The sequence below is a fragment of the Heliangelus exortis genome, chromosome 10 (genome assembly GCF_036169615.1).
Source record: "Heliangelus exortis chromosome 10, bHelExo1.hap1, whole genome shotgun sequence".
Classification (NCBI taxonomy): domain Eukaryota; kingdom Metazoa; phylum Chordata; class Aves; order Apodiformes; family Trochilidae; genus Heliangelus; species Heliangelus exortis.
This window is the reverse complement of record NC_092431.1, coordinates 9761064-9774485: the sequence shown is the minus strand read 5'-3', so window position 1 is coordinate 9774485 and position 13422 is coordinate 9761064. Positions and strand designations below refer to the sequence as shown.

Here is a 13422-nt window from a genome sequence, read left to right as displayed (position 1 = left end):
TTATCTTGTTATTTATGCTATATGCATCTTGAATTCAAGAAAAATAATGCTTTAATAAGGCACTGTTAACTTATGAAATGGATTCTCCAGGTTTCACTGCATATTAATAAAATCACTTCCTTGTCCATTCTAAACTTGCACAATGTTATTATTGCATAATAACATAGCATCCTTCTTAGCTGAATTTTGCTACAGCATATATACCAACTCTGGATATGAATGTTTCTAGCATAAACACTCTCATTCAGCATATCTCACTAGATTAGGTAGAATTAAAATAAATTTTAAAAACTTGTTCACATCACAAACCAAAAGCTGGAAGCATTTAGGGAGAAACTATGATTAAGGTAGTCTACATAATCCATGTTTGATGTTTTGTTTTAGTTTGCTGTGCAAACAAACCTAGCATTGTACCTAGCATTATTTATCAAATAAAAGTTATTACAAAAGGCTGGCCAAGAGTTTGACCTGATACATAAGTTCATATGTTCATAAAAAGTTACTGGTTTATCTCATAGAACTGAGCACAAATGGAGAATAATACATTACAGAGTAACACACTAAACTGAAGCAGGACATCAGTCATCCAACTGTTCTGCCCCCATAAGCTGTGTCTTTAGTTCCTCCTTCACCAAATGAATGCAGGTCTCCAAGGACTGTCTATCACCATGCACAATCAATGTTTAGTGTAAGATGGTGTTTGCCTTTCAATGGGCTAAACCATTATTTGATTACACTTCTTTAAAAAAAAATGCTGAAAATGTTTCCCTCATATCTATTGTAAAGTCAGTACCAGAGAAGAATTAAAACTTGTTTATAGTAACAGGACAACTGCTCCCAGCTGGAGGAACTGAATTACAGATCTCATACAATATCTTTGCTATAAACATCTCTGAGCACATACACTTCTACATGTTCTGCAGGGAATTTCCTGCAGGGAATTACCCAGAGAATGCATACAGAAGGGCACTCAGGACTTTATTTAAAAAAGGAAGTATTCTTCCTTCATTTTAAAACCCTGTACTTGAATTTTTCAGCTATCAAGAGGAAGTCATGAGTTCTCATAAGACTCGCTGCAGGGAAAGTTGATCCTTAGAACTGTAAGAAACTGGCTGGAATCTGTGAGTTTGGACAAGGCAACCTCCAGCATAAGGCAGATCAACTTTGAGGTTAAGGTTAAGTTGTTCAGGCTTCTGCTACTCAAATTCTACAGCCTTTGCTGATGACCTCTTCCTGGTTTTGTATCACCACAGTGAATATCACCACCTTTTCTTCTTCAAGTTGAACCCAGCTCCCTCAACCAGAGCAGAGCTGAGCAGAATAATCATTTCCCTGGACCTGCAGGTTCCTTTCCCTTGTAAACATTTCTGTTAGTGCTTATCACAAATATATTATCTGTTATATATGTATTTATATATTTATAAAGTAATACTCACCAGCCACTGTTGAGGTATTTCTGGTAGAGGCATTTGAGGAGGTGCTGGCAAATTGTTGGAAACTTCTTGCTTCTGTACATGTTCTTTTATTTCAAAATCTGTGGAAGAGCAACAGATATCAATTAACATTTTTGATGGATACAAACAGGACACTTTTTCCACACATGGACTTCATGTCTGACTGTCACACACTCAAATCTGGCATGCAGTGCTGCTCACAAACTACCTCCCAAGTGCAGTAATTGAGGCAGAACTGAAAGAATCCTGAAAACTCAGGAATTTAATCAAGCAGAACACATACTTACTCTATATGATAATGACATATATGCTACTTGGATCAACAAATACCAGACACAGAAAAAAATTACAGGAAATCACTCCATCTATCCATCAGTCTTTCAGTTCTAGATGGATAGTTTTATTGTAAGATGGTGTTTGCCTTGAAAGACTTAAAACAGCTAAAATTCCAACACTTTGCCAGGCATCTACCATATGGGTAAAACCACTAATGGGGGGGATACACCATACTTGTGAACACTGAAAAGGCACCATAAAGTGAACAAAACATGTGCAGTCTCTGCACATGTCAATGGCTGCTTTTTACCAGTGGAGATAAGCAACAGCTGTTCCCATGGCACATTTGGGATGGGCATGGCCATCATGCAGAAATAAGTCCCATATCCACCTTTCATGTCAAAAGAGTGGGCAAGAGGACAGAAGAACATGTTGCCTGCAGTGGTAACAACTATTCATCCAAGCACACAGCACCCGTGCTCCCTCTGTCTCCACAACCACTGCTCACACAGCCATGGAGCAAGTGTGCACAGTTCCTGGGAGATGTAGGATTCTAAAACACCCCAACCTGGAGCATGCTACTGAGGGGGGGACACTGCCCTAACCAGCTCACCATTAACAGAACTGCACACTGAACATGTTTTCCCATTATTTCCTTCTTCCTCTCTCTCTCTTTTTTTTTTTTTTTTTTTTTTTTTTTTTTTTTTTTTTTTTTTTTTTAATATAATACCATCATTTTCCAGGCAAATTTGAAAAGGGAAAAGCAGTTGAATATAAAAGCTGCTTTGAGAGTTCTTCATATCACTATTGCATCTTCCCTCCCTGACACGGAAAAAGACAAGCAACCCACTCATTCTGAGTTTTTGGCACAAAAATTTAAATCCCACTTGAACTCATTTCACAGGAACATGATATCATTTAGTTTTGTAAATATCAAAAGGGAGATTTGGGTGCATCTCCTCAATGTTCTGGCAAAAATTCAGTCAATGTATTGTACCCTGCTTATGCCTAACCTGAACTGAGCTCCTAGTGTTTAGTTTAGTTTTTAAAATATATTTACATAGTCAAATGGATGTCTTTTGGTCAAGATCATATAATTCTCAAAAATGTAATCAATGATGAAATATTTCTTTTCATAATAACCCAGACCCACTGGCTGTGAAGTCATGGATTAAAAAAACACTGATAAAATAAACTGGCTCTAAAGGCCACAGATTCATGTTTCTTCCTTGCAAATGAAGAGGGGGATTAGTCTAGGGAAACATTCTAATAATTCCTGGGGGGCTATAGCTTTCATTTGTTCCTCTTCATGTAGGATGAATTCATATAATGACTGTCCGTATTCAAGTCTCCCATGCCCTCCATAATAACCAAAGGTCAAATATGAAGGGGTTTTTACTGGAAAAAAGAAGTATTCCAAGTGAATTATATTTGCTTTGTAAAACAATTTTTTCCCCCAGTTTTAAACTACGTGTGTTTAAGCAAGAACCCTCTCTAACATTTATTTTCTCCCACCAAATTATGCAGCAAAATAATCATTACAGGTTTACAGCATTAGGACCCTTTAAGGAAAACAAGCAATGTTGACAGTCATATTAAAGGACTAAATCCACCAACAGTTCTTACTCCAAACTAAACTGTGTCTTTGCGTTTTAGAATAAAGTCTGAGTTTTAGAAGGAAATGCCAAGTGTTTTGTTCAGACCTACAACCCACATGGCATGCCAAGGTTCAAGAAGAAAAACAAAGTTTATAGATTTGCCAGCTATTCAAAGAAACAACTGGTTTGGACAAGGGACAGGTCAAGGCCAGGCAGCTACCTGAAGAATACATCTGCCTGGCCCAGTTCTCTCTGCTTGATAGATATTAAATTAAGAAAACAGTGTGCATTTGGGAGATGTAACAAAACAAGGCAAAAGACTTCTCAAGAATTCCCCAAGTGAGAACTTACTGAGTTTAAAGTGCTTTACTGAAAGCCAACCAGCCCATTATAATGATTTCCACACCTTTATAAAGAAAAATATATTTGCCAATTTCCAGATGTTAGAAAGAACCCAGCCAATTCCCAGATGCACAGATCCTTCATTGCCATTCCCTGTTGATCTTCGATGGTTTGCTCCAGCAACTGAAATATCCTGTTGGATTCACACAGTTGATTTTTGCAAATGCATACAAAGAGGATGACCTCAGTATAGTCCTCAGACCTCTAAGTCTGTGCCAACCACCCAAGAGCTGTCATGGAGTTATGTGGGTGGAGTAAAACAACCTTTTTAAAAACACTCCAAATGACAGTTCAGCTTAGTTACAGAGTACTGTGGGTTTATGCATCTTTTATTGCTTTTAATTTTAACGAAGAGACTAATAGTTTTAAAGGGATGGGAGTAGAATGTTATAACTGATTTTAAAAAAAGCATCAGGGTCAGCTCCAGTAAAGTACATGACTCCATGGGTAGTTTCACATTTACTCTAAGCCAGCACAGGACAGTGAGGCTCCCAAGGAGGCAGCTCCTCTCCTTCCCTGCCTTGTTCTTGACCCTGCACCAGCCCCTCCTTTGTGCCAACATAAGCATGTGTGTGGCCTCAGGTTGAACCAGGCCAAGGAAGTGAAACTGGTTAGGACTAAACAGAAAAAAAAAAAAAAAAAAAAAAAAAAAAGCAGCAAATAATGTTTGTGCTATCATAAAAGAGTGATGCAACACATGATGAGCAAGAATGAGTAGCATAGGAAGAGAAGCAGTGTGCTTTTTGAGAGCCCATGCTGGTTTATATTCTATTTAAACTGCAGATCCATAAAATAGAATTTATATAAAGCACAGTCCTATGACCTCTTGCTTAACTGAACTATGGAATTTCCTTGAATTAATTCTTGTTTGAACTAGACCATACCGTTTAGCAAAATATTCTATCTTGATAAAATGCCAACAAAGGCATACAGACCCTACAAAGCTCTTCCCTTAGTTCATAGCTTCAGTGCTCAAAACATGTGCTTTATTTCCATCTTGAAATAAACACTCTGCCACTGCAATCTGCTTTTTTTTGTGCAGTTCCAAAAGCTCATTCTGTCATTCCTTTCTTATATCAAGTTTAATTATGATACCTCACTCTGGATAATCTGAAATTGCATTTCTGGATCCTTTGATCACTTTTATGACTTTTCTTTGAAATATCTAAATATCTATATGTGTTTGCAAAGCTGGCAAGAGCATTTTGTCTGACTCCTTGAGGAGGTAAAATGTTTTTCTTAATGCACCTAGTGGAGAAGATTACAAGAACATGCAGTGTCAGATCAGCATTTTTGAGGCTATTTGGAATTCCTGTAAAATTCAGCTGTTTCTAACCATATCAAATTGCAGGTTCTGAGATACAGATTTTGGTTTTGTGGAACTTAGTGTATTTTGATCACATTTTGGAACATGAAGCCTCCTTCCATAATATGTGAAATTGGAACCTGCCTCCTTTCCTCAGTTGTAAAGTAAAAATAGTGACGAGGCTCTAGGAATGTCAAAACATAAAGGAGGACAACCATTCTTTTCAGGCTGATCTCCTTGGACTTAAGTTCTGTGGCAAAAATGTTTTGGTTTAGTTTGGTTTTTTTACTGCTGGGGAGAAGCACTGCATGCTTTTTTAGCACTGGAGAAGAAATAAATCACAAGAAATTCAACTGCTCACGATGTGACATTTTTCTTCAATTCTAAAATCTAAACATTGAGGATTTACAGTGACAGTATCTCTGTCCAACATAAGAGAGACAGGCATCTTATATCCCAGGTGCCACTGCATACAGAAAGGTGCTGTGAGAACATATGAGTGCTATTTAAAAAAATTGTGAGGAATAGCCATCATATAGGCTCCATGGAAAGGCTGTCATGCTGTGAATCATTCATGCTGCATTCAGTTCCATACTCTTGATGGAGACAAAAATGATTATGCAATCAAAATGGTAATGTGCAAACAAAACATGCTGATGGTCATCTCCTAGATTTTGCTTGGCATTCCTGTGCCAGCCATGCACCAACTCAGTATCAAGCCTTTTGATGGATTTGGGTCATTGGACAGAGATGCAGCACGCAGGACCCACAGATGGAGCTGTGGCCAGCACTCCCTGATGCAGCATGATTAATTGTCCATTAAAACTCATAAAAAGTACTGTTGCCACAAATTAAGTGAAGTAACCACTATATTAGGAGCAGTGAAAACATTTTATCAAGCATGAAATTTTGTTGCTGGATTAATCTATGTGCACCCAAGGTACTCTCAGTATACCTTTTGCTATATTTTATTGATGAACGTGAAGGAAAGTATTCAGGAAAGTTACACCTTGGCTTCACCCTGTCTTTCTTTCTTCCTTCAGTTTAGGGCATGTCTTTAGCCCTTAAAGCTATTTCACTGAGCACAGATTTACTTTGTGAATTCTGCATGTGAGAAAACCCACCCCTGACACTGACCTTTAGATGACTGTATCCTCAGGAGAATGTTAGTTATTACTGCCTTCTTCTCCCTGACAGTTGAAGTTAGATATTCATGGTCCAAAAGTTCAAGAAACAGGCGCAGCTCAACTAGTAGCTCTTCCATGGCTGAAAGACAAAAAAGAGAAATAATTTTTTTAAAAAATCCCTTTAGAAAAAACAGAGCTAATACTGATTTATTCACATTCTCAGTTATTTTCTAGCATTTCTTAAAAAATGTATGCTCCTCCCTGATGCAAACAAGACTGTAATCATTATCATAGCCAACCTACTAGTCTCTTAGTGAGGACTACTGGCCCTTGTAGCACATATTTCAAAACTGATGCAAAAAAGACAGTTCTTTTCACATACTATATCATCAAGCCAGCACTAGACAAAAAGTAAGGGCAGAGGTGGTGGCCATCTGTTTTTCCAGCAGTGCCACTTTGGCTCTTCTCCCTTCAACAAACAATTTCAAAGTGCAGAAGAAGCAGAAGTTTGTTAAAATTTCTTTATGGAAAGTCTCTCTCTCATCTTATTTCTTCCGTTTGCTGTGGGAAAAAGAAAGAAGGTATTCCTTTTTTACAGTGATGCTTTTTTGTTATAACTTGCAAAGACAATAACTTGTCACATAATTTCTTATTACTCCACAGATTCTTCATGACTGTACTTTGTATTTCATCCTATTTATACTGTTCTAGATCACAATTTTTTTGTACAAAAAGTGACATTCTTTCTCTGTATTCCCAATGTTTCTCCTTTTTTTAAATCCACAAACTTCATAAGCATATTTCTACTTTTTCTCCTTTCCAATAACTTCTAAAATCTTGAATGGTCTTAATGATGGTAGTTGCTCAGACCATACTTATAATTTTTACAGCCTAATCAGACAATACCTATTTGTCAGATTCATGAGAAGCCTATGGTATTGAACCACATTTTCATGCTTTAATTCTCTCGGAGAACTCTAAGATTCTCAGCTTTTCTTTCTTAAGTGCACTTTATATTTTTAGTTAAAGTTTCATCTTGAGCATAATAGTTCACATTTCCATGCTTTCTGTATCTGATGACATTATCCTCATTAAAAGGTGAGGAGAAACACCCACCCCATTTCAGGGCCGCACCTAGGATTAATCTCAGTGCTATCCTCATTAAAAAAATTCCTTTACTTAAATTTTTCTCTACTTGCTCACACCTGTTTTTATAGCATTTTCAGGGCATTACACGGCAACCACTACTAGGCCTCTTCAGACCTCTACAGGTACATTCTTTACTGCTTATTCGCTTACCAGCTCTTATTTACACCTAAAACTTTTTTCTGATACGGTTGTTTACCCAATTGCGCCTGGAATCCTTTTTTCCATTTCTGAGAATAAAACTGGATGTTTAAACAACCCTTGGTGCAGATGCATTTGTTTTATCCAACACTTGAACACAGCACTGCACAGGAAAATCTGCAAATATGGTCCTACAAGAGGCTGTTGTCCCCTTCTTGTTTCCAGTGACTGCAGATTTTCTCATTTATTTGCAGACTGCACCTGCCTCTATGCTCTAGCTGTTCTAGTAAAAAGTTGTCTAGAAGTCCATAGGAAATCCAAAGTATTCCACAACCATATTACTTGCAGTGTTGCAAAGAGACCAGGATGCAAGAGAAGAAGAGATGGAAAATCACTGCTGGAGAGATTCTGGGGAACTAGCATCAGTCCAGATCTCTCCTGAGGCCTCATCACATCAATATGTGGTCTTCTGCTCCTCCTCCATGTCTTTGGAGGAAATCTGCATTACAGCCACTGGTGACCACAGGCCCTTGACATGAATGATCAAGCCACCAAAGTGGAGGATGTTTTTTTCAAAGAAACCTTGGTTGGAGCCAAGGATGAAGGATGATAAGATGAGGCTCATACCAGTGAGACAGTGCTTACAAAAATCTCAAAACCACTGCCTAGTAACGCATTCACTGGAACTGCATGTACATTCAACCTGGTGTCCAGCCCTGTGGTTTAATTATCCAGCAGGGTATCACAAAGGAATGCGGAGCATGAGAAGACTTGCCCTTCCTGTCTTGGTAAACTTACTTTTAGAAGACACTGACTTCAAGCAAGCAGTCAAAAAAATTAGTTTAAAATGGTAGAATGAAAACAGAATAAAATTTAAGCAGCTGTTGTAAAATGCAAGGCATAAATACTTAGACATTTTCTCTCTTATTTTTCCACTAGTATTAAATTGGGGTTGTGTATTATTTTGTGGGAGTTAATGAGGAGAGGAGAGGAGAGGAGAGGAGAGGAGAGGAGAGGAGAGGAGAGGAGAGGAGAGGAGAGGAGAGGAGAGGAGAGGAGAGGAGAGGAGAGGAGAGGAGAGGAGAGGAGAGGAGAGGAGAGGAGAGGAGAGGAGAGGAGAGGAGAGGAGAGGAGAGGAGAGGAGAGGAGAGGAGAGGAGAGGAGAGGAGAGGAGAGGAGAGGAGAGGAGAGAAGAGAAGAGAGAAGAGAAGAGAAGAGAAGAGAAGAGAAGAGAAGAGAAGAGAAGAGAAGAGAAGAGAAGAGAAGAGAAGAGAAGAGAAGAGAAGAGAATGAAATATGGTAATGGAATTCATCTATATTATTTAAAATAGGGAACTGAAAGCTCTTTTTTCTAAGATAGCAACGAATGAACTTGTATATATGCAGGAAAAAACAAGTGTGCCCCTTGTCAAACCTTGGCCCATTTTTCTGAATTAAAGGATCTGCTCTCCTTCTCAGAAATGTAATGATGTTCTCACAAAAAGTAATGAAAATGAATAATACAGAATCCACATAATGCATATTTTCAGTAAGCAATCATTACTTCTGAGATGGAGACTGAAAATGAGAGGGTGATGCAATTCCCAAAGAAAAACATATTCTTCCAGTGAGAGATTACCCTTGGAAATTTGACATCACCACAAAATAAGAATAATAATCAGAAAGCTCTCAAAAAGGGTCCAATTTATTTGACAGTTTTGGCTGTATTCTCATCGCCAAAGGAATTACTTGTAAGTGGCAGGTGGTGAAAAGCAGGGTGGAGCCCAGGGATGGTAATCACAACAGTAAGCAGATTTTAGTTCGACTGAGGAGCAAAATCACATTCCATGTTAAATGATGAGAAGTCCACTCTGTGCTCAATAGGAATTATAGGACCCTAATGAGCTGCTGTAATTGCCATGTACAAATAAAAAAACAATGATGCATCCAGGAGGGTTTCCAAGACTAGCTCTCAAGAGTTTTAAAGTTTTTCAAATGACAGCACATAAAACTATATACACAAGCCAGCACAGAATACACCAAGGTAAAAATAATCAGAGGAAGGCAATTACATCACACTGTAGTTTTTGTTCCAAACCAGAACTAAAACCAACTGGGACTGAAAAAAGTGTGATGATGCAATTATCCCAAATATACATTTATTATACATTTATTTATAGTATAGATATATATATTTATTTATAGTGGTTAATTATCATTAAAATAACCATTTTTTAAAGAATACAAAGTTTTCACTTCAAACTGATTTTAAAAATTCTTAGCAGCAATAGTGTATCACACACATGAACTTCAGACTGGAAGGAAAGCCATGGATGAGATCATTGAAACAACTGGTCAATCACAGCAACAGAATCTTAACCTTGACACACCCCATATGACCTAAAGGTATTTTCCAGTTAACTAATATCTACTGAAAAACTGTTAAAAAAATAAGACAGACAAATACAGAAAGGATGACAAGAAGAATTTTTATTAATTATTGTCTTCTTCATATAATACAAACCCCACACAAAGTAAATGCACTTCCATATGTCTGTTATGGATACATGTGTAACAATGTCAATGTACAAATCTGCAAAGAAATAGGAATTAAAATTGAACTTCAAATTTTTAGAAGATCTTGTTGATCAGTTCCTTGCATACTGTTGAATCAAATTTCTCTGGTCTTAAATCTTCTTAAATCTTCTCCATTTAGTTTGTCATTTACAAATGTTAAAAGCCAGAAAGGAGCAGGTCAATGACATCCACTAGAACATTGTCACCTTATCTGACTTTCTGTAGAATACAGGCCAGAGACTTTCATCTAGCTACACCTCTGCTACTGGGGAGACTTGTATTTACCTTAAGCACATCTTCCAGGAATGCAAAAAAACTATGTCAGCATTTTGAGCCCAGCTTTCGGGGGGGGATATCTCACTTAACTTCTAAAACAAATTTAGTTGGAATTATGGATACCAATGATGAAAAACTTCAAGCTATTTAGGAAAGTCAGGTGGATCTGAATCTTACTACAACCCAATGCAAGTGTGCACGTTCACGTGTTACATTGGGTAATCACTAAAAGGTTTTCAAAATTAATGTCTCACCCTTAACCTTGTCTTTGTGGTCTTTTATTGCAAGGCTATATTAAATTAAATACACCTCTATACTAATAATTATAAATATTCCTATAAATAATCCTCTAATAGTAGTCATTGTCTGAAAAATATTCATGCTGGAGTTCTGTTCAGAATAAAAAAGATGTTTTCTAACTCATACACCATATGGGCTGACTTCAATGTATCTGTGTTCTCGCCTCTCAAAAATTTAAGCCTCCATAGCCTGTTAGCAGTATACTTTGGAATTTTGTCAAAAATAAAGTTGAAGCTGGTGATGGCTGCATGAATGATTAAAAAGTTTCAAAATCTGATTGAAGCCTACCAAGATCCAACACGTGAAAACTTCTTGGAACATAAAGACCCTCCCAACCTGACAAAAAAAAAGCCTAACTGGCATTTGGGTGCACAAGCAACAGTGGAGGAACCAGACATATGATCTAGTTTTGAAGCAAAACCAAAGCCTGAAACATTTTGATTGAAACAGTGTCATCAACCTTCATTTTAGATGTCACCATATGAGTATTTCATTAAAAAAAGCTAATAACAGAGTATCATGGGAAAATCCATGTCTGTATTTCACATTATTAGAGACACTGTGAGGAAAATATAGCCACGGGGAGACACATATCTTTAAATTATGATGTAATCCACAAAATCATTTTTTCTTGCTTTCACTCAATCCTAGAATGCAGTTACAGAAGTTCAGTAATTAATGATAAGTTCCTTTCAATACTGAATTATAATTATCATTATCTAGGACAATAATTTCACACAGGAATAGATAAAATCTGGAAGCAGGCATCAATAATATATTTAGCACTAGGAAAATTTTTTACTTCCTTCAATATGCTTCCAGAAGGTAGAGGACATATTTGAAATCCCTGTCCAAACCCTGTCCATCAAAAAATGTCCAGGTATGCTGTTTGAAGAACATGAAGTTAAAAGACAAGACATTTCAGTAGGAAAGGTTTCTCATAACTGCCCTTCTTTTGTGCCAGGACTGGCCCTTATTTGATGCCCTGTTAGGGATAACCTATGAGGTGTGATGAACTCTACCTGTTGTGTATGATAAAAATCTGCTCCTGAAAGCAGATAGGATCATCCTGGGGATTCATGGTATCACAGAGAGGAATGGTAGGAGTGTATGAAAAAGGGGTGAACCCTGAATTTCAGATGAAGTCTTAAAGATGAAGAATTTGCCCAGAGCAAGTAAAACACATTCAAGGATTGTCACCAGAATGCTTTAACATAAAAATGATATTTGAGCCTCTCTAAAAACTTGTAACAATCACCTTTTGTTTAAAATCTGGAGCTCCCCAGACTGTCACAAACTCCTTTTCCAGACAGCTTGGGGCAAGAGAGGCAAAACACAGCTACTAAAAACTCCTCCTGTCTCATGCATATTTATGATCAACCTCAATGACTTTCAAGGGATTATTTCAGCCGCAACCCACATGTATCCCTTTTTCTGTCTTCCTTTTGCTTTAGTTTTCAATAAATTGCTTTTTACAAAACCAGCTTTCAAAAAAAGCTGTCAGAGCTCCAAATGCTGCTGTTGCAATACTTGGGTGATAAAACAAGACGTGAGAATGCACTAAGGAACGTTTTGACAAGAAACAAGCTGCCAAGAATTCTACTTAATCAGCTTCAGCCACACAATGAGTGACAGCAATGCAGCAGTGTAACTACTAAAACAAGGTAGATGGATATGGAGTTTATTTTTTAAAGTCCAGATCAGTGTTTAAGCACTGCCACAGGCTTTGGAGAAGAATGTCTTATTTTAAGCAAGTTCTCAAACTCATAAGAAAAAAACCAAACCAAAACAAACTTATTAAAAAAAAAAAAAAAGGAAAGAGGAAGAAAAAAGAAAACATAGAAAGAAAAATTAATAAAGAAAGAACAAATAAAGAACAGGGGAAAAGTATTACAAGCATTTTATTTTATTGAATTAGTAATTATCTGCATGGTACTCATGGTAGAAAAAAATTAAATGCTGATAACTGAGTACAGAACCTTACAGTGGACCTTTATCAAGTTGCCGAAGGCTTTCTCTAAAAGTTTATTTTCCACATGAATTGTTTTTTTTACCATAATACATGTTACCTACCTTGTAAATAAAAAGAATATGAGTTTCACTCCAAGTGCATACCCAGCTGCCCTGGCTGGGAGTCCCACCCTCCCCCCTCTGTGCTCACTGTGAGCATTCAGGTTGAGTTTTCTTTTTGGACTCCCATTACCCTGCTAGGGCAGAAAATGGAAATTTCTTCCATTTAACCATCTCCACCAAACACATCAGCTGACATCATCTCATCAGGACAAGACATTCCAGGTCTTATTCACCGCCTCCTGCATTAGCTCAACTCCTCCACTACTCCAAACCACAAGAGATAAGCAGCTTCTACAGAATTAAAAAATGGGCTCTGATTCCACAAAAGAAAAGCTGTTTTGGCACAGTGCAAAAAAGGAGACAGAAAATCTGTGGGAAGATGTGAAGGGCTGCCTCAAACCCCAGGCCCCAGGAGGAGCTGGGGCTCAGTTTAGGTTTAGACACATAAGTAAAAGTAAAGCACTGCAGTACCTTGTGAGTGCTTCATTGGATCCTGACTGACATTAAGATCATCTTAATCACACATATACAGGCCCTCCCTCACAAGTACCCATCTTTTAACAACTTTTCAGAGCCAGATGCTCAAGAAAGAACAATGTCCTAGACAAGTTGCCCCAGGACACTTGTGGTTTTATGGAGAAAGTAAAATCAACATGTCGAATGCAGCTCACAAACCAAGACACAGGCAAGAATAGCAGTAGATTAAGTGCTCACATAAAGCACATATAATGTAATATGGTTAAAAATAATGATAACAAGCATAACAA

The 13422-nt window shown here is 37.5% G+C and overlaps 1 protein-coding gene across 3 annotated transcripts in view; it reads right to left on the bottom strand.

Moving 5' to 3' along the window:
* Positions 1–13422, bottom strand: part of AFAP1 (actin filament associated protein 1) — a 101697-nt gene that overhangs the window by 52058 nt on the left and 36217 nt on the right. For 2 of the 3 annotated variants that reach the window (XM_071753438.1, XM_071753439.1), the window contains exons 2-3: positions 6174–6302; positions 1437–1534 (exon numbers count right to left, since the gene is read on the bottom strand). In XM_071753438.1, the coding sequence (XP_071609539.1) occupies positions 1437–1534; positions 6174–6300 (225 nt within the window). In that variant the 5' untranslated portion in view covers positions 6301–6302. Of the gene's footprint in view, positions 1–1436; positions 1535–6173; positions 6303–13422 lie in introns of those variants that run through there. The other variant, XM_071753441.1, reaches the window with a different exon arrangement.